Source organism: Aspergillus pseudoviridinutans, assembly GCF_018340605.1.
Source record: "Aspergillus pseudoviridinutans IFM 55266 DNA, scaffold_3, whole genome shotgun sequence".
In the NCBI taxonomy this organism is placed as follows: Eukaryota; Fungi; Ascomycota; class Eurotiomycetes; order Eurotiales; family Aspergillaceae; genus Aspergillus; species Aspergillus pseudoviridinutans.
The window spans coordinates 3,358,705-3,378,523 of NW_025091283.1; the positions used below are offsets into that span (position 1 = coordinate 3,358,705).

The 19,819-nt window shown below is 48.8% G+C and overlaps 8 protein-coding genes across 8 annotated transcripts; 5 read left to right on the top strand and 3 right to left on the bottom strand.

Moving 5' to 3' along the window:
• Nucleotides 1-272: 272 nt before the first annotated feature.
• Asppvi_004920 (thiamine pyrophosphokinase-related protein) lies at nucleotides 273-1,293 on the top strand (the record flags this gene model as incomplete). Its single annotated transcript, XM_043300859.1, has 2 exons — nucleotides 273-313; nucleotides 366-1,293. The coding sequence occupies 2 exons, from the start codon at nucleotides 273-275 to the stop codon at nucleotides 1,291-1,293; spliced, it is 969 nt and encodes a 322-aa protein (XP_043156794.1).
• Nucleotides 1,294-1,515: 222 nt separating this feature from the next.
• On the bottom strand, nucleotides 1,516-2,035 carry Asppvi_004921 (DNA-directed RNA polymerase core subunit RPB8; the record flags this gene model as incomplete). Its single annotated transcript, XM_043300860.1, has 2 exons — nucleotides 1,516-1,621; nucleotides 1,704-2,035. The coding sequence occupies 2 exons, from the start codon at nucleotides 2,033-2,035 to the stop codon at nucleotides 1,516-1,518; spliced, it is 438 nt and encodes a 145-aa protein (XP_043156795.1).
• A 298-nt stretch (nucleotides 2,036-2,333) lies between these two features.
• On the top strand, nucleotides 2,334-3,585 carry Asppvi_004922 (elongator complex protein 4; the record flags this gene model as incomplete). Its single annotated transcript, XM_043300861.1, has 2 exons — nucleotides 2,334-2,805; nucleotides 2,876-3,585. The coding sequence occupies 2 exons, from the start codon at nucleotides 2,334-2,336 to the stop codon at nucleotides 3,583-3,585; spliced, it is 1,182 nt and encodes a 393-aa protein (XP_043156796.1).
• Nucleotides 3,586-4,554: 969 nt separating this feature from the next.
• On the top strand, nucleotides 4,555-5,487 carry Asppvi_004923 (tRNA splicing endonuclease subunit SEN34; the record flags this gene model as incomplete). Its single annotated transcript, XM_043300862.1, has 1 exon — nucleotides 4,555-5,487. One exon carries the CDS (start codon nucleotides 4,555-4,557, stop codon nucleotides 5,485-5,487), a length of 933 nt encoding a protein of 310 aa, XP_043156797.1.
• Nucleotides 5,488-6,330: 843 nt separating this feature from the next.
• Asppvi_004924 (RNase P/RNase MRP complex subunit) lies at nucleotides 6,331-7,110 on the bottom strand (the record flags this gene model as incomplete). Its single annotated transcript, XM_043300863.1, has 2 exons — nucleotides 6,331-6,524; nucleotides 6,594-7,110. The coding sequence occupies 2 exons, from the start codon at nucleotides 7,108-7,110 to the stop codon at nucleotides 6,331-6,333; spliced, it is 711 nt and encodes a 236-aa protein (XP_043156798.1).
• Nucleotides 7,111-7,891: 781 nt separating this feature from the next.
• On the top strand, nucleotides 7,892-9,016 carry Asppvi_004925 (putative oxidoreductase, 2OG-Fe(II) oxygenase family; the record flags this gene model as incomplete). Its single annotated transcript, XM_043300864.1, has 2 exons — nucleotides 7,892-8,257; nucleotides 8,312-9,016. The coding sequence occupies 2 exons, from the start codon at nucleotides 7,892-7,894 to the stop codon at nucleotides 9,014-9,016; spliced, it is 1,071 nt and encodes a 356-aa protein (XP_043156799.1).
• Nucleotides 9,017-9,709: 693 nt separating this feature from the next.
• Asppvi_004926 (putative nucleosome remodeling complex ATPase subunit (Snf2h)) lies at nucleotides 9,710-12,873 on the top strand (the record flags this gene model as incomplete). Its single annotated transcript, XM_043300865.1, has 5 exons — nucleotides 9,710-10,188; nucleotides 10,242-10,772; nucleotides 10,835-11,315; nucleotides 11,464-12,420; nucleotides 12,469-12,873. 5 exons carry the CDS (start codon nucleotides 9,710-9,712, stop codon nucleotides 12,871-12,873), a joined length of 2,853 nt encoding a protein of 950 aa, XP_043156800.1.
• Nucleotides 12,874-17,044: 4,171 nt separating this feature from the next.
• On the bottom strand, nucleotides 17,045-18,296 carry Asppvi_004927 (uncharacterized protein; the record flags this gene model as incomplete). Its single annotated transcript, XM_043300866.1, has 3 exons — nucleotides 17,045-17,129; nucleotides 17,183-17,992; nucleotides 18,130-18,296. The coding sequence occupies 3 exons, from the start codon at nucleotides 18,294-18,296 to the stop codon at nucleotides 17,045-17,047; spliced, it is 1,062 nt and encodes a 353-aa protein (XP_043156801.1).
• Between the last annotated feature and the right edge of the window lie 1,523 nt (nucleotides 18,297-19,819).

Genomic DNA, 19,819 nt, shown 5'->3' on the forward strand with positions numbered 1-19,819 from the left:
GATTGATCTCCTAGATCTGCTGCTAGAGCTATGGAGAAATCCCTGGCGCATTCGATGATGGAACCTCCGAGAAAGGCTGCGAGTGACGAAATGCCCTTATCGATAAGGGTTCGTGGCTTAGCGTGCCGCATATACGACAAGGCAGACAGTGTCGATTAGATGCTCTCAGCCTGATTCCGGCACCAATGTATATAACACCGGATATTTTCATTATTGGCAAAGAGTGTACATAGTTATCTGCTTTGATTTCAGCATATTATTATACAAGCGCAATGGGAAAGTCATATCTCGAATTGGTGAACGAATGCGACAAGTATAGTACATCTTTGTTTCAGCCCCTTTACAATTGTTCTAATTCTTGACAGATTTCCATACTACGAGGATGATTCAACGTTCTATGCAGCCCACTTGAAGAATTTCCACGCTTTCAAAGTAAGCGGGTGTGATGCGGTGCTCGGGTATATCCTCAACTCTGTGGTGGAAAAGTTCTACTGGCCAGAGGATTGCTGGACGGTGGATTCTACAAGTCAAACAGTCACTCTCGTTACCCCTCCAAATGCGACAGCCGACCAGCGAAGCCAATTGGTCGCAAAGACTCTCCGCGAAGTAGTCAAGAGGGGAACGTTTGACATATTGAAAGGTTGGCGCAATGAGCTCTACCCGGTCTACGGTCCAGGTGGGGAGTTCCTGTTGGAAATGGAACGGAGCGCGAGTCCGCTTTTCGGCATCGTCTCATACGGTATACACTGCACTTGCTACGTTGAAGACGAAAATGAACTACGCATCTGGGTCCCAAGGCGGTCACGGACGAAGCAAACATACCCTGGAATGCTGGACAACTCCGTGGCGGGCGGAATGAGCACCAAAGAGAAGCCCTTTGAGTGTTTGGTCCGCGAGGCGATGGAAGAGGCGTCTCTTCCCGAAGATGTGGTCAGGCAAAACGCCCGCTCTGTTGGATGTGTCACATATGTCTATGTTCGTGGAGCGCAGGCTGGAGGCGAAACCGACCTGCTGCAGCCTGAGGTTGAATACGTCTACGATATCAAGCTCAGCGCTGACGTTATTCCGAAGCCCTGCGATTCAGAGGTCGAGGAGTTCAACCTATACACTATCGAAGAGACCAAGAAGGCACTGGCAAACGGTGAATTCAAGCCCAATTGCGCCGTTGTATTGATAGACTTCTTCATCAGACATGGGATCCTAACGCCCGAAAACGAGCCCGATTACCTGGAGATTATCGCAAGGATTCACCGCCGCCTTGAGTACCCAACAGTATCGCACGCCGCGAGGTAGGCTACAATGCTGCCGGAAATAGCGCGACCTGGAGGTACGAATAGGTAGAGATATTTGTGTCATATTAACTTCTTCTGTTTCATTTGATATACCCAGTCATCCAATCAAACGCCGACGCTGCAACCCAAAATGAAGAATGCAAATTCAACTTTTCTGCCAAGCTTAAAAGCGAAATGCTCGCAAGGTTTCGGAGACACAAGTTGACGGAAAGGGTCCCTTCGTTTATTTCTTGAGGAGCAGATACACGTAATCAATGCGTAGAGGAGCCAGCTTCTTGTAAGGCCCTTCGAGGTAAAGCAACAGTCCGCCAAAGGAGACAAAAACAGCCCTGTACGCGCAAATCATCAGTAAATGCGGTGCACTAAAGATCCAGGCAAAACACAGGTCATGCGGCAGGGTTCGAGTCTTACATGTTGCCCTGAGTCGCTGCCTCCTCAAACCGATAGACCTTGCCATGACAGACATAGTCATAGTCATTCGCCAAAGTCTGCTCACCGGCTCCTACTTCCCTCCAGCTGGCCTTTGGCCCTGTAGCCTCCTTGCCGTCCAGGGAAAGTGTTGAAGCAAGTGCCATAGAAACCGACTCGCCAACCGCGCAGGGGTACAGCTCGCTGTTGATATCGAGAGTGAATGTGGTCATGGAATCGGAGGAGGTGCAGGTCAGACGAGAAACGCGATCATATTTCTGCGAATTGATCGCAGTGATCGTGAAGGTATCTTCGAAAAGGAGCGGATCCGACATGATTGCGACCGAACGATCTGAATGAGACTCGACGAGAAATTGTCAGAAAGACGTGTGTAAAGAGCGAATATGTCGACACAGCTCTGGTATTGAGGAATAAAGAGAGGCCAGGAGTCGTGTGAAAGTCGATTGCTGCAAGGAACTGGCGAAGTGGTCTTGAAATCGGAGAAATTGAACGGCAGCTTTTTTTGCTCAACTTTTAGCGTACCGCCGCTTTAGTTTCCTTTCGGCAGCTGCCCCGCAACAAATTCTCAAGAGAGCTTCGAGCTCCAAAAGCCAACAACAACCATTGCACAAAATGTCCTTTCGCAAGCGCAATATAGGCTTGTCGGGAGCCGTCGATCGTACCACTACTGCCAATACTTCTGCGCAGGCGCCGCAAGCCACCACCACTACAGATTCGCATCCCGGAGTCCGTCCCTCCCCCGACGATGGGCGACCAACTACTTCGACAGGCACACGATCGCTCGATAACCTTCTAGCAGGGCACGGAGGGCTTCCTATTGGGAAAATTCTTTTAATTGAAGAGAATGGAACTACAGATTTTGCGGGTGCACTGCTACGATATTATGCCGCTGAAGGTGTCGTGCAAGGCCAAAAGGTTCACGTCATTGGAATGCCGGAACAATGGGGTAGAAGTCTCCCAGGTTTAATAGGTCCTGCAGACGCACTGGATGACAAGTCCGATAAGAAAAAGAGCGAGCGCATGAAAATTGCTTGGCGCTATGAGCGTTTGGGAGAATTCGGTGCTGGAGTTGCGGGGTCCCGAGGTATGCATCGTCAATGAATGCGCCTCTCAGCGTTCAAATCTGCAGGGTGAAATTGTGCTGACAGAAGTAGCTCCTGCTGTTTCAGGAGAACAGAGTCCAACGGCCGCTGATATGAACAAGCAAGAGGCCTTCTGTCATGCCTTTGACCTCACAAAGCGTCTCACCCACCCTTCCATATCGAACCTGACATATATACCCCTCATGCCGTCGAATGAACCTTTGTTCATCGCGATCTACAAGCGTCTTCAGACGGCAATTGCTTCGAATCATCCAAACACAGTACATCGTATCGTCATTCCATCCTTACTCAATCCTACGATATATCCACCCGAAGTCAGCCAGCCAGACCATGTTCTGCCCTTTCTCCATGCACTGAGGGCATTGATGAACACCCAGGGTCACCGCATCACGGCAATGATCACAATTCCTTTGTCTCTTTTTCCGCGCTCCTCAGGACTGGTGCGATGGATGGAGATAATCAGCGACGGTGTCATCGAACTTTGTCCTTTTCCCCATTCGTCCGATGCCCTCGCAACATCCGGGGCTGCGACATCACAGGAGGAGCCACCACAAGGCATGCTCAAGACCCATAAATTGCCAGTGCTTCACGAGCGTGGTGGCGGAAGTGATCAGAACGTCGGACAAGACTGGGCCTTCACCCTAAGCAGACGAAGATTCGAGATCAAGCCCTTCAGCCTACCACCTGCTGAAGGAGACAAAGAGGCACAAGATGCTGCGGCACCCGGCGGCATGCCGAAGAAAGCGGACCTTGAATTCTGATTGCATGTCCGCAAAGTTGCAAGGTTATACTAGCAGATCTTGTTCACTACTCTTCATGGTCTGACTGCACCAACATATTGTCCAGCTCAATTTGTTCGGACATGGAGGAGCCAGTGTTGACCATAGTTTGGAGATAATGCTTGTCATAGGCATCGAGCCCAGGCCTTATGGAGACTCCTGGAAAATAGGAGCCAAGGCGACTCCGGCGAATCGCTGTGATACTGAGCCACCCTTATATAGTCAGCGCGCTGGGGTGATGAGAAACAATTGTAAAAGCAGTGCCTACCTAGAAATAGGAAGAAGGGCGCAAAGAAGACCAAGAAGAGCAGCATTAAGAAGCTCATCGTGGCAGTGGCTACTAGACCGTCGAATATCAATGAGAAATCCGTCTGCTGGTAGTTACCGGAGATATATAGAGTTCTTGACCGTGTTTCTGCACTGTGAGATCAATCAGAGAACGAAGTAGATCCGAAGTCTAAACTAGTAGTCTCGATGTCTCCGGTCCGTTTGCGATGCCGAAACAGCATGCCCAAATAGGATTAGCTTCGTTTTTCATAGGGTATATTTTTCCTCAGCGGTACCTCCACCCACTACTTTGCTCTCTTATTTTCCTCACTCGCAATCTGCAGCTTTGGGTGACATCTACAGCTCTGGCTCTCGCAGGACGAAATCCAGAGCAGGTCACTTTCTACTACCGAAATTTCTCTGATGGTAAGTCAAGCGTCTTTTTTCTGGTTCTTCACCTCCCTCACATGATTATATAACTACTATAATCTGTCAATCCCCTGAAGCTCATTATTATCTCAAAAAAATTCGAGCAAATGTGATTGAGAAACGTATTGAAAATGATTTGTCTACCCTTGAACTCTCTATACTCTGCTTATCCTCGTGGAGCTGGAGGCTAACGTCGATACTGTCGCAACAGTGATTGATTTCATTTAAGCAATTGTGCTATTGTTATCGTCAAGAATGGATACTCAACCTTCCCTCCCTATTCCGATCTCGTATATCTCGGGTAGTTACTATCTTTTCTCAATTGATGCTGTCACGTATTTGAGACGCGAACATCACATCTGTGGTGTCTTGATCGGTACACTGCCACAGATCCCGCAACAAAATGTCTTCCTGGGCTTGCCGCTAGAGCTGATGCCTGAAGAGGCCAGACTTCTGGTGGAGAAAGGTGTAGCATGCATTGTAGACGAGGTAAAACTCCAGAAGGATGGAATGAAATCTATCATGGAGGCCGACCGGAAGAGGTACCTGCAGGATATAGAAAACCAGGGTCTCCAAGCAATGCGCCTTCAAAATAGCCGAAGGGAGCTGAGAAGGGAAGAAGCGTTAAAGAATTTAGATGAGAAGAAGGCAGCTAAGGCAAAGAGATCTGCTCCAAGAGAGGTCTCGGCCGACGGCGTGCAAGACATGCCCAGCTCTGAGTTCTTTGCGGGTGATGATAAACAGACAGATTCCACCCAGACATCGCGACGAACCTCAATTGCAATCCAATCTGAAAACGCCATGGGAGTCACTCCCGCCACATCCGAGAATCTTCTACCTTCTGATCTGCCTGCTAAGCAGCTCCTGCCGCTCCCAGAGGTGCCATCATCGTACCCGTTGTTTGCTCACCTACACTCGGAGGGCTATTATCTATCACCAGGTCTCCGATTCGGCTGCCAGTACCTTGCATATCCTGGTGACCCGCTGCGATTCCATTCCCACTTTTTGACCGTGTCGGCCGAATGGGATGAGGAGATTGATTTGATGGATATCATCGTCGGCGGGCGACTAGGGACTGGTGTCAAGAAGGGCTTCCTGATAGGAGGGGCTGAAAAAAAAGAGGGAGACTCGATCAACGGAGCAGGCAGTAATGTGAGGACCTTCAGCATTGAATGGGCGGGAATGTGAAGCTGGATTGTTGGTGCTTTTACTGCAACCCAGGTTTCACCTCACGTGAGCGAGCGGCCCATACATATTGTGGTCCAGTGGCACGCGCATGCTATCCACATCCAGGAGTCCTTTCCGTGGTAGCGCTTCAGTTCTGAGAGCGAATTGACCTGGATCCTGTTACTTTGGATAAAACAGGTCAGGTATGCTGAAGATTGAAATCTGCAATATCGGGCCAGCAAGCCATAACTGGGTCAAAATCGCTGATCGGTAGCATGGACGTCAACCCAGAACAAGGCAGACGGTGCTCCCACTATATGCCTTGCGCACATTTCAGTCGTTCACTGAGTCCAAAAGAAATATAGGATGAAGGATATTCACATCTCAGAGATATAGGCGGTTGACGAGGGAATCTGAGAAACCACGCGAGAGTTAAGGATTGAGACGTAGTGCTATTCAGATGGGCCTGCGAACATCGCACTGGACCCACGATTCTGCGGAAATAGCATAGCATTGGAATAGGAGGGAAGTTTGCTCTGGCGCGCCTCAACAATGTGTATAGGTACTGCATCGATAGGCGACGAGAAAACACAGAGACCGGTTGTCCAATTCTCCCAGATCATAACAACTATGAGTGCAAATTCCCCAGGACATGAGCTCTCGAGCCCTGATCCCACCCTCGCCATCTTTCGCAGCAGATGTCGGGACCAGGTGGACGGTTAGTGACCGTCCCGGCAGACGACTGTCTGGTAGCGTATTCAGTCCCCTTTCGCCGCCATCTGACAGTCATGAGACCGGCTCCTGGATGGGTAGTAAAAGCCTGCATCGTCAATTTCGACGGTTTGCAGTTGAAACTCGATACTGCTAGATGTATTCCACATTTCGCCATTTGAATTTCTTGTTAGCTCGATCGACTGGCCGATTCTCGAATTGGCTGCCGTGAAGCTCAAATGTAAGTTCCTTCTTGGCCTTATCACCATCCGACATAGCAGTGTCTTCATCATCTGCCGACGGCAAAGGAACATAGAAGCGAAAGATGGTCTGTTCTTTGGGAATAGCTTCATGGCGCGGTTAGCTCAAGGTTTACTTCTCCAGCTGTGTAATGGGATCTGCGAAAGCAAACTCACTTTTCACCTCATCCTTCTCCGTGACAATCATAAAGGTGAACTTTGTGTCCCTCGCCACGATTCCCTTCACACCTACCCGCCCCGAGCACCGACTCCGAACAACCTCAACCTCAGCACCATGAAAATCCGCAGTAACCAGCTTGCTCCCATGCGACTGTGGCGTGATAGGAACCTGTCGGACTCGTAGATCCAGGATGTCTTGCATATAGCCAACCCATAATTTGTGAAGCTCCTTGAAAATGGAATATTTGCATTCCTCCTTGGGAAGATCGTAGAGACCCGAGATGCGCTTTTCGCGCGCGGAGAGGGGTTTTGGTTTCTGCTTGCGCAAGAAGTATTCTTTCTTGCGGATACGATGCAGGCGACGTCTTTCTCGGTTGTCCGCGGGTGTGGGGGAGGTCGGTCTGAGGTAGAGGGGTTTTTGTTTGATGCGCTCAGTGAAGAGCTGTTCTGCCGTGTCTGGTGAGTGGGCGCGCGCAAGAAGCTCGCGAGCGATGTGAGGCTTCTGTGTTGTCATTGTGCAGTATATAGCTCGTTCCGATGACCGGACCTGAGCTTAGAAGAATTGAATGAGGAATATGGGATGTGGTGAGAACGATGAAGTATTTCAACTCTATCGGGAAGAACTCATAATCACGTGATCTGATATATGTTACAGATGGAGATTCTGCTTCAGACCAGCAGACCTTACAACTGGACCTTGTTGATTTGGTCAGCCAATATTGGACTCCTTAGGTACCATAGCAACAGCATATAAATGTAGAATACATGAAGGTTTTGCCTAATGGCGGCATACATTACTATTCACATATTGCTCATCAACAGCCATCGCCAGTGAACTTCAGATTCGGAAAAGGTCAAGTCAAATTTCCCAGGGAACCTTTCCTCGAGCACTCTGAGCCTTGCATTGAGGTTCAATCTCACTACTAGAGCACTTTTGCTGCCGTATTTTTGATGCGAAGTGCATGGGATGCCACTGCAGGAGATAAGACTGCCTGCACTTCAAATGCCGAGTTCTATATCATCTTTCGGCTAAGATGGTCAGACTAACCTTTCAGCTTCTAAAAGGTCAAGGTCTCAAACTAAATCCCAATCATAATCAATATTGTCAGTCCAGACTGTGAGCTCCGCACTCTGTTGGCCCTCGGTTGCAGCTCTTTTCCCCGCATGGGGGCCACAGGGCACTTGACTTGAATGCTGATATAAAGAATGAAAGGGAGGTCGTTCTTCATTGGCTTTCGCTCTCCAGAGCTTATTGCAAGCATCAGCAACTATTTTTGATTTGTAACAACTTCAACATGGCTGTCTATACGAACGATTTCCTCGGGTTGCCACCTTTTCCAAGTGACATACCAACCGCTCCCCTACTGCGTCTATCTCTCCAGAAGCTGCTTGCGCGTGACGCGAACGAGGTCCAGAGGCTGATGCAAGCATGTGAAGATATAGGGTTTTTCTACCTCGACCTCGAAGGCTCCGAAGAGGGCCGTGGCATCCTCAATGATGCAGACAAGCTGTTCCAGACAGGCGAGAACCTGTTAAATCTCAGGCTGGAGGAGAAACTACCATATGACTTTAGCAACCAGAACTCCTACCATGGCTATAAAGCACAGGGTGCAGCGGTCGTTGATCGTCAAGGGAATCTTGACCGGAACGAATTCTACAATGTCTGTCCTCAGCAGTCCCGATGCACATGAACGTCAGCTCACAAGTCGACCCAGGTCTCGAAGAACGACATCCTAGGCATCACACCACAGCTCCCAGCCCCCGCAATCCTCCACCAAGCTCGCCCAACCCTCGAGTCATTCATCCGCGCCTCCCACTCAATCGTCACGCTGATCCTCACCCTTTTGAACGACAGCCTAGGCCTCCCGCCCTCGACTCTACCAGACCTCCACCGTCTCAAAGCCCTCAGCGGCGACCAAGTCCGCTTCATCAAAGCTCCACCCCAACCTGCCGACGACAGACGCACCGCACTAGGTGAACACACCGACTTCGGAAGCATCACGATCCTCTTCAACCGGCTCGGCGGGCTGCAGGTTCTCCCACCCGGCGCAGACGCGCAATGGGTCTACGTGCGGCCTCTCCCAGGCCACGCGATCGTCAACCTGGGAGACGCAATGGTCAAGTTCACGAATGGGCTGTTCCGATCGAACATCCACCGCGTGGCGGCGCCACCGGGCCAGCAGGCTGATTGGACCCGGTATAGTCTTGTCTACTTCTCGCGGCCGGAGGACGATGTAGTCCTCAAGCGGTTGGAAGGGTCGGATCGGATTCCTGAGCTGAGAGACGGGGATGTTGAGGAAGAAGTCAATAGCAAGGATTGGATCATCCGTCGCGCGTTGGGGAAGAGGGCCAATTTGGGGGAGATTGACTTTGAGAAGTCCGCAGGGACGGAGCAATTGAGTCGGAGGATTAAGGTGTAATGGCGTTCGTTCTGTGAATTTATGACGAGAATGCACAGTATAATAGTGAGGGTGCATGAAGGTTTGTTCTACGTGCTTTTCAAACCACCTCATATCACTAAAAAAGATACATGGATGACTTCATCTACAAGCATACTAACGTGGATGGTCCTAGGATCCATACACAATTTCTGAGCGTACAAAACTGGTCGTGAACATAGCATGAAATGGTGCTAAAACGTCTAGGCTTCTCAGCCTTGAATGAAAATCATGCAACCCAGACTTCATTTTCAACAACACATTGAAGGCAGCCTCAAAGCTCTCACACGACCCCCCCTTGATGACTACAGATCTAGCACATTCACTGAGAAATGCAAAACTTCTGTTTCAGATCACTCCCCCACAGAACACTACCCCAGAGTTTCATACTCTTGATTCACTAGTCAGCCGAAGTCAAAGTGACAAGTGAGGCATGCCCTAAGAACGGTAGTTCTTTTATCTCCTGGAGAGTAACACTCAGTATGATTATTGCTCACATTCGTTTCAGAAGATCTCAAACGGTGAAGCATAATTCTTTCTATACTCCATACCATTTAGAAGCCCTCTGCCAGTTCTTCCACCTCATGGCTATCCTCGGTTTCTCAACCTACTCACATACAAGGTCCCATCATCTACCCTTGATCTCCCTCGTAGCATACGAAGATGCAATTCAACATGGGCAATAACGTCTCTCAAGCGCCATATACCAGTCGAAGCTCAGAGTCTGGGTCTTTGTCTTCCGCATTGAGCACACCTCGATCATGGAGTATCTCGCCGCCGACATCTCCCAACTATTCCGAAGGGTCGGAAATCATTGGTGAAAATGACGCCGCAGAGACTCGATGTACCTCTGACACTGCAATCCATGCTTCGCTAGATCGAGAGAGCCTGGAGAAGGCAGAGCAACAGGGCTGTTCGCGAGACTTCGGCACCCCCTGGTCAGCAGTACCCCAGCTTAACAAATGCGCATCCAGTAGAACACAGGACATTCTTCAGGACATCCGAACGAGGCGGATCACATTTCTGTTCTCGCACATGGACATCATACGCCCTCTCCTTGGCAGCGCAAAGCCGTTTGAAAAGCTGACCAACAGAAACATTTCCGCACCTGCTAAGATACTCGAATATGAAAGTCTTAGTGCTCAGCCCAGAGGGTAAGTTGAGTATATCAGCTCCCGTCTTCGTTTTCGGGCTAACATTCGGACAGTCTCAGAGCAAAGTTAAAGCCGTACCAGCTTGAGGGCCTGTCTTTCTTGGTATACCTGTGCCGCAACGGCGTCGGTGGTATTCTTGCGGACGAGATGGGTTTAGGCAAGACGCTTCAGACCTTGAGCCTCTTTCAACATTTGAAAGAACGCGATGGTGCATTTTCAAATAGAAATGTGCCCTTTCTCGTCGTGTGTCCCCTAAGTATCCTAGAAACGTGGTTAACAGAGATCGAGAAGTGGACCCCCGACCTTCGAGCTGTGAAATACCATGGGACATTCGAGCAACGAGACGCCGTGAAGAGGATGATAAGTGCCCAGAAAAAGCCCAGTATTTTCAAAGGTTCAACCCACATTGTGGACATTGTGCTTACAACCTACGAGACACTGATTTCAGAAATCAATTGGTTCTCCCGGGTCTTCGTTTGGCGAGGCGTCGTCCTCGACGAGGGCCACAGGATTAAAAACAGTCGTTCGAAGAGAGCGTTGGTCCTTAACCGCATCAAAGCAGAAATGAAGCTCGTGCTCTCCGGGTAAGTTGCAGCTCTTTCTAGAACTGAATGCTGCTGATCTGATCGTCTGATCGCGTTTACAGTACCCCAATACAAAATGACTTCAGTGAACTGTGGTCGATTTTCCATTGGCTTTACCCTGAGGTCTTTGTGCCAGCCACTGAGAAGCTCTTCCAGGAGGCTTTCTCCCTTACCGACGGAAAATTCGACCCTGCATTTCTCGAATCTGTCAAAGATTTCCTAAGGCTGATCATGATCCGAAGAACCAAGGATTCGCCCGGAGTTGGATTGGATATCCCGCCAAAAACGGAAACCGTCCTTTCGGTGCCTTTATCGCCTGCACAGCGTTTATTGTATTTGAGAATTCTTACAGGTGCAGAAATCTGGCAGTTGCCCTTAGATGCATCTACCTCGCACATTCAATCAGATGGCTCCTTGTCTGAACAACCAGCGGTCGAAAAAACATGTTCTAAGGCAGTCAATTCAATGTCCGAGTGTTCTGCAAAGACGCCTGGGCCTGGAAAGTACCGTATCACTGGCAATATTCTCATGGAGCTGAGAAAAGTCAGTCCGCGAGTTCCCCTACCATTTGCGCATTACTGATATTGGGCAGTGCTCCATTCATCCTTATCTCTTTGCAGACGCGATTCCCAACCMGTATGAACTGGGAGAACATCTTATAAATCAATCCGGCAAATTCTTAGTCCTCAAGAAGCTCGTCAAACATTACGTGGCGACCGAGACGAAAGTCATTGTGTTCTCGAACTTTGACCAGGCTCTCAACCTATGCGAGGACCTGGTCATGATGCTGCAAGGCAGCAACCGAGCCTTCGAATACGCACGGCTCGATGGAAGAACCACTGGGCCATGGCGCAAGGTCATGGTGCACCTTTTCCAGAACGATCCGAGATACAAGGTTTTCCTGGTTTCGATTAGAGCGGGCGGGGAAGGATTGAATTTGACGAGCTCCTCTGTGATCGTGTTCTTGGATGAGGATTGGAACCCTCAAGTGATGCGACAGGCCGAAGCACGAGTGCATCGAATTGGACAAACCCGGCCGGTCGTAATTTATAAACTCCGTTCCACAGGCACAGTCGAAGAGCAGATGAGCCGTCGGCTAGTCAAGAAAGCCTATATCGCAGATAGAGTGACCGATAACCTACACACTCATTGCCCCGGAAATAATTACCTTGACATGCTCGGTACTGAACAGGTGAGCATGTCTCAGAACTCGACGGATACATATAGCTTGCCTTCGCCCGTCTTCGTGGATCAGGCTTTCTTGTCTCAGAAACCAATTGATACAGACGAAATGGCACAGTGGGACATGAACGCTATTCTGGACAAGTGTGCAAGTACCCAAAGAGGCGGAGGGCTCTCCGGAAATCTTAGCGTTGAACAAGAACAACTCTGGCTTGAGAAGGCCGACAGAGTCAGGACAAACCTGTTCAATGGGGTGACAATTGATACAAGCGGACGCCATCATACGGTATATGCTGGAGAAGAAAGCACCAATCTGCTCCGCTCTAATCGTCGCATTGGTAAGGAGAGGACGGTCATGATTGACGGCTATGCAGTGAGCAAGGAAAGCCTGAGTCGCTCGGTCGAGGAGCCGGCGTCCACTACTGAGGAGTGTGCCTCACCCAGGAACACTTTTACCCATCAATTAGTGAGTAGCGATCCGAATCGAGGAACATCGCATGCTAATAAATCTCAGACGTGCTTCCTATGCCATCAGTCCAATGCGGATGACTGTGACATATGCCCTCGTGCTTTTCACACTGCTTGCCTTGAGAGCGTGATCGAAGAAGAACATCCGAGTTCGGGAACTTCAATTTGCCCTCATCATTATTGCTGGAAATGCCACAAGAATGCATCTGAAGCTGGACGCCTCCTGTTTTGCTGCAGGCGATGCGTGAGGGCATTTTGCGACGAATGCTTCTACTGGGACACCACCACCTTTGTCGGACCCAACCCCGCGTATGAGGCACTAGGGTACTTTTCCCAAAATGCCTTCTACATCGACTGTCTTATTTGCAGGTGCGACGAAAAACGCAAGTATGCATCAGAAACCGAAGGCTACTTGGGAAAGCGAAGGAAGGTGATAGGAGGGGAGAGTTGACCGCAGGGGACTTTTGCTGTCTGGAGAAGCGTTGGAAGATTAGCGCGTCATGCAAAACGTTTACGAGATCACCAGCCTTCGAATGAAGAAGGTAACAACGACTGCGCCCAGTGTTCGGAACATGGTGTTGATACCCAAACTACCTTATCTTGAAGGAATGGTACTTCTGTTTGCTTAGGTTGCTGCAAGCATCGTAAGAATACCACTGTTACCGTCTGGATTTCTCGAGACCCAACTCCACTTTCGTACATTTACTTGACTCGGAACAAATGTATGTTAATGTCCATTAATTAGCCTTTCTGCATGCACGGTGTACTCCGTAGTGGCAACAGCAATCCCAGCAACCAGGACAATTGCGTTGAACAACGGTCCATCAACCTACCAAATAACTCTCCGGCCCAAAGTTAAGTCTCCGAGTCGTCTGGTCATACGCAGAGCAACAGGCTGTACTTCGCCACATGAAGATTCTTTCCGTCCAGAAAAGGGTTGGTGCAGAACTAGTCGTGGAGGCTACTAAGACCGCTAGCATCTTAGACCGGCAGTAGTGCGTGAAACACCGAAACGCTACATTTAGCGGGTTCGATCCTATTTGTTCCCACTGTGCTGGGATGCAGCAGGCGGAAAGTTGAGAGAAGAAGAGCGGATGAGGACAATATGATGCTGGATGAGGGGTAAGCGGTTAGCCCTCTGCTGTTGATGGCAGTTGAAGGATGCGCAGTAATGTAGCTGGGTTATGCTCTAAGTAATCCCATCTCTGAATGAATGACCTGACAACGCGCTCTCTATGCAGAGAGCATTGGGCCATAATTGTGGCAATGTTGGAGGTCTCTTGTAAAGAGAGGATTAGTACTTTGCCCATTGTCTGACCACTACCGTTGACTTCATGACATAAAATCAGCTTGACTATATGACACCAGCTCTCCACAGTACAAGTCAAATGTCTGGAAACACTATCCGCAGGCGTGAGTCTCCTGACAGTATCAGCAATTTCTTCGATCATAAATCATGGTCAGAGCCCTGTCAATTCCCTGACGTTCCTCCAGAACAGGACAGATGGTAAGACACGGCCAGCATAATATGTCATGACTCTTAGTTCTTTAAGCCTAACTCAATGGCTCTGACCTTCTCGTGGATCCTCTACATCCTCCGCGCGCCACCTGAAAAGGCGACGGCGTCTCAAGGTACCACACTGCGTTGTGGCAAGTGGCAATCAAGAGCAATTTTGTACAGGGGAAATTGCACGAATATAGCTTACGCGTGCGGGAGAGCGCCCCATGGTCCTTATACCTACAGGCCAATCCTTTACTCAGTGAAGAAGGCCGTACAGCGCAGCTGGTCGGGGGAGCAGCATACTGTGTTGTTCCGAACTATGGGTGGGATATTGTCTTTGCTAATGAAGATGAAGCGCTCTTATGATGCTTGCCTGTAGATGTTGAATTCTTGCTTTCGGGTAAGTGAAGATCCAAGAAAAAGTTCAACTGTTTCTCTTGTGGCGGCACAATATATGTAGCAGAGAGAATGCCACAGTTCAAGTTGAATGGATATGAAGAAGGGGAAAGCGTATATTGATGAAAATCTGCGTAAAATATACACCTCTTGTATTTCTTTTAAGGCTGCTCGTACTGAAAAAGAATTTTGGTACAACTGAGCGGGGCAAGCGGACCGAGCCGCCAGGGTGGATAAAGTGCAAATACAGCCATGGTACAGATAAGGTCAAAAGTTGTAATTATCAACTCAGTACTCGGACTTTGAGCTAAGTTCTTTCTTTCGGGTATCAAGCTTACTTACTAGTAATGGTAGAGGATGGAATATCTATAGTCAGTTTGGTCTGAGCCTCTGAGTTCAGTTATATCATATGATGCCAGCTTGTTCCACTTGAAGGACGCTTCCAAAATAAGGATATGGGATATTTACCTAAGCATGTCCAAGGACTCTATATGGTCCTCATGTAACAACGGCTCGCAGGCTAAAGCCACACCTCCAGCCAAAGAGGAGCTCAGTCCAATAGAGTAAGCTTACAGCTCCTGTGAAATGTATCTAGACTTAGTCGTTGGCACCCAGCGAACCTTGACCGCTTGACGTCGAGGGGTAAGGGGCAGGACACGGATATAAACGCCTATTAAAATGAATCAGGTTTTGACCGGAGGCCCGAGCTTGGACGCTCAAAAGCTAGCTTTGCCAGACTTGCTGTTGCTTCCCTAAATCCCGGGATCTAATCAGTCCAATGTGAGCTATCACATCTTCTAAACTTGAGCCGGACTAGTTCCAACGGTTTGGAGCTTATCTCAGGAAATGTGAGGCATCGAACGCAGCTATGAGATTGACGTGTCAGACTAGCTAACTCGCGAGGATCATGATCATTTATGATCTCAGATTCAGCAGATCTGGGGAGCTCGCATAAGCACATGGGCAAATGCCGGCTTTGTGATAGATAACAAAAGGGCTTTGACAGATGTAGCTACCACTACCGCAGTCGATCCATATCAGCAGATCATTCGAAAGGGGTCCGATTGTGCTACATTACAATCGCAACCTCGGTTCCAACGTCCCCTATTTGAGAGCTCGAAAGTTAAAATGCCCCAAAATGAGGATCGGACTGGCTGTACGGAAACTCCGTCCATGTCCGTTCTTCAAATAGTTTTCTTGGCACGTAAATCACTCCCTTAGCGTTGGGACTTGACTCAACTCTTACGGCAAGGATTGACTCAATGACAGCAGGATTTTCGTGATAGACAATGCTACTGATGAGGAACACGTCGGTTCTATGGCAGGTCAATTGGTTGGAAAAGTGCGGTCCTGGTTACGTATATACAACTCTGGAACGAACTTGATGGTCCAGACTCTAGTAAGTAGGACTACATTCCCAAGATACCGTTCATAATACGATCCATACGGAGTACTCCAAGAAAAATACAGAATCCAATAATAGGTAGTTATTCTCCGGCCCCGACAGACTCCCGGAATCCGTCATTCCATCACCCAAAGCATGAAACTCAATGGACGCCTCAACGGAGGAACTAACTCAAAGAAGGCTGGAATGGTAGCACCCACGGCCTGAATATGCCTAAATCAAAGTAGTGGATTCTCATCATCTAGTCACAACCAATAAACCCGGTGAGATCCGGCCAGCGATTGCATGACATGGCCCGAGTGCTGCATTTCCTGGTTTTGACGTGGGACACTACCTACTCTTGTGAACTTTGTTATAGTGCTGCTTTMGTACGCAACGTTGGGTGTCAAATATGTGTTAATATTAGCTATTATTACGTGGGTTAAAAAAAGACATAGGTCAGGTTGGAAGCGGGAGATACAGAGGATAAATGAGGATACTTTCAATATGCCCTGCCCCTCCTACATACACAGTCCGTAGTACTGTCAAGCCAACTGCGTGCTCTCATAGTTCAATATCTAGAAAGGTATCCGTAGAACCCACTCTCTGGCCGTTATTGATATTCCACCTGCCAGCTACAGACTCAAGTGGGCCGCTGGACGTCTGAAAATCATTCTGGCTATTCGGAATCAAGATCCATCGTTCCGTCGGGTCCATAGCACTTACCAGCGTACTACGACGGGCGTTTAGGCCATTGACTCTGATCAATCATAACTCAATTTGCGGTTTTATGCTACTGGTATTAGCAATGGTATCGATGATATCCACAGTCAGCACAGACCAGTCCATGACAGGCGGCTTTTGGGTTCAAAGCCTGGGGAGTAGTCATTAAGACGGGCTGGCCCGAGGCTCTCCCTAACAGTGACAGCGGATAGTCACCGACCCTGAAACTCTATCACTTTCTTGAGCGATAATCCATCCCAGTACAGTAAGGATTGGACGACGAATGGTGTCTGCTGGTAGGTAACTTGTCATTTTATTACTAGAGGGTCTATTCTTGTTGATACGGTCTCTAGGGTGGGCGGGCCTAAAAATGCCCATCAACTACACTTCTATATCCAGTGTTGAAGTCGTAAGGGAAAATGCAAGGGATCGTATCACGTCTTCAATAATGGTGAAGAATTGTAGATGGATTCAACAAGAAGCTAGTGTGAGGGAAACATTCCCTTAAGAGCCCCGATTCGTCAGACGAAGTCTGTTGTGATGTGGTAATGATAAATGCACGAAGTCCATATCGCCAGTCGCTGATAGATAAGTCGAAAAAACGCAAAGCGATCGCAGTTACTTGGTAGTGCTCATGTTTGCTAGTCGTTCCTCAACGCGCCTTAAGACCTCTAAATCTGGTTCCGGCTTATGCTTTTTCGGCCTGATCAAGTGGTCAGAGTCAATTTTTAGGAGATCAGAAAATCATGAACCTACGGATCTCGTATAGTTTCCGGTCCCTTCTCCTGACCGCAATTCGAGCAGGTCGTCTCCCGAGATCCATACAGCGTAGAACATTTGTGACAAGTGTAGCGCACCCTCTGTCGTGGTTTCTTCCAGGTTCGTGCTGGCGGTTCTGGCGGAGGTTCTGCGTCTCCAGGATAGCCATCCGGATATTTATGCGGTTTGGACCTAGACTTCATCAGCAGCTTGTCAAGGACAAATAGTTGAACTGGTCTCGCATACGGTTCTCGAGGGCATTTCTTGCATCGTATGTGGCTGCAAGTAGGGCATTCCGTCACGTCTTTGTTAGGAAACATAGTATTACACCGATGACAAGTGCGCCGGACTCTCTGCAGAATCGGCTTGCGGATGAGGTCTTGGCCACCAGTGCGAGAAGGAATGGTGAGTTGTGATTCCTTGCTCATGCGTCGAGGTGGCCCATGTCCTTGCGCTGCGCGGATAGTCTCGAGAGCGTTTTGCGCCTGATCATTGGGTTCGGTGGAAGTGTGGCGCGGACACTTGGTGCAACGAATATGTTGGCAATTAACACACACTTTGTCGGGCCCAAAGGTAGTTTCGCATCGATGACAAGTGCGGCGAACTCTCATACGGATCGGCTTGGCCACGCGCTGGACAGTCATGTCGCTCGGCGTTTTCCACTCTCCAGGCTCAAACGTCAGTCCATACTTGGCGAAAAGGGCGCGAGCCTTCTCTTCTTGGATGGCGCTCCAGTGCGTTACCACGGTCGGCTCTGTAGCTGGTTTGGCGGCGGGCTTTTTCGCTGGGCCGGGGGTAGGTCTGGGACTGCAACTTGATTAATATTTCGTGGTATACCTCTCTAGTATCATGACAAATATGTCTGACGAAGACGGGCACGAGCGACAAAAAGAACATCTAACTGCTGTTGAAGAATGTGTAAGGAAAAAAAAGATGATACTTACGAGGCAACTTGGCTCGGTTCTGTTCGTTCAGTGATCTCCTGCATACTTGATATCGAACTCCTTGCAGTTGGACTCCTTTTCAAGATCGTTTTCATGCGCTTCAAATACTTGCTGAAACCTTCCTGCATGTCCTCACCAGGTCGGCTAGTGTCGTTTTGACTGGACATGTTCGCTGTATCCTATATGAAACCTCCACGCTGAATCCGTAGTTGATTGATCCGTGGCGATGGGGCTGATGGAAGTCTTGCGACCGGGCCGCGAAATATAGGATCTATCTCTTCCGTTGAAACCCGTTCTCATAACATTTCAAGCGCAAAAAAATAGTGATGTATGCGACCAAATATTAGTTGACTAGGACGCGGGAAATCGAAATGGGGCCGAATTCAACAGAAGTGGTGAAGCACAGGTATGGCAGGTCTCACGAGGTGTACCGAATCCGAAGGCCTGGGAGACCCGACAAGACGGTGAGAGTGGAAATGGACGCAGGGACTGCCCGAACAATGGGTAATAATAATACGTGAGACGGGCAGGGAAGGCAACTCTGGGCGGACTGTATTCTGGGTGATTGGCTGAATAGCGGTCAGTGCACTCAGACGAAGCTGCAACAGGAGTCAATCTGACAGTCGGTCGGGTCGAATAATGGCGGTGGTCTTGTAGACCTGTCAATTGTCTAGTTATCGGATTGCATTGGTTTCATTGTCATTATAAATGATGCGAAAATTGTGGGTGTGGCGGTTTGTATATGCGACAGTGGCAGCGGACGACCCAGGGAAACTCGGAAGGAAGGAGCAATGCTAATAATAAAGTAGGGGAAATGGGGTCTTGAAATAAAACGAAAAAAGGAAAAAACAAAAAAAGAAAAAGACCATCAGATGAAATTAATATTAACAGTGAACGGGAGAATGAAGACAATAATCATTTACCTACCCATTTTGGCACTTAGCATAGAAACAAACTTTCTGGGGGAACCGAACGAGCAAGAGGGGTGGATATTGGTGGATACCTTATTCTTCTGTACTTTTACGCACTTCATGCAAGCTAGGTGCCCTTTTACCCTAAGGTACACATTCAGACAGTATGGTCCTAGGTATGGTACTAAGCAAGAGGATTCTTGTAAGCATTGTACTCATTTTATCAGGAATAATCATAAATTGAGACTTAATCCATTCGCCACAATCTTTTATAGATTCAATAACTAACCAATGGACAATTCGTGACTCCATAAGTAGAAACGAAATTGGGAAGTTACCATGGTTTGCTGCCGTCTAGCCGACAACCCGAGACGCTAAATGCAATTTTGTTGTCTTTGCCCTTGGCGCTCCTGACAAATACCTGAGTAGTTGAATATGAAATAAGTCATAATTAATGATGATTAGGCACCGGCTTGGGGCCTCGTCCGGAGTGGAGCATGGATGGATTAGGCACTCTTCCCGCTCTGGAACTTTGCTGGAACCCACAGGCGTCTCGCCCGGTGTGTCTTGGTGCTATTCTACTCCGTATGGAGTATTTCCGGCTGCAGTGCAATTCCGGGCACAAATTCCATCTCTGGTGKCTGTCAAATGGTTGTGTGGTATGACAGGTCCTGCACTTCATTCCACCGATTCGTTTAACAGTTCATTCCAGTACAATATACTCCGCATCGTGGCGAGATATGGATTTTAGCTGCCTGGGAACCGTTGTCCCGGGTCAA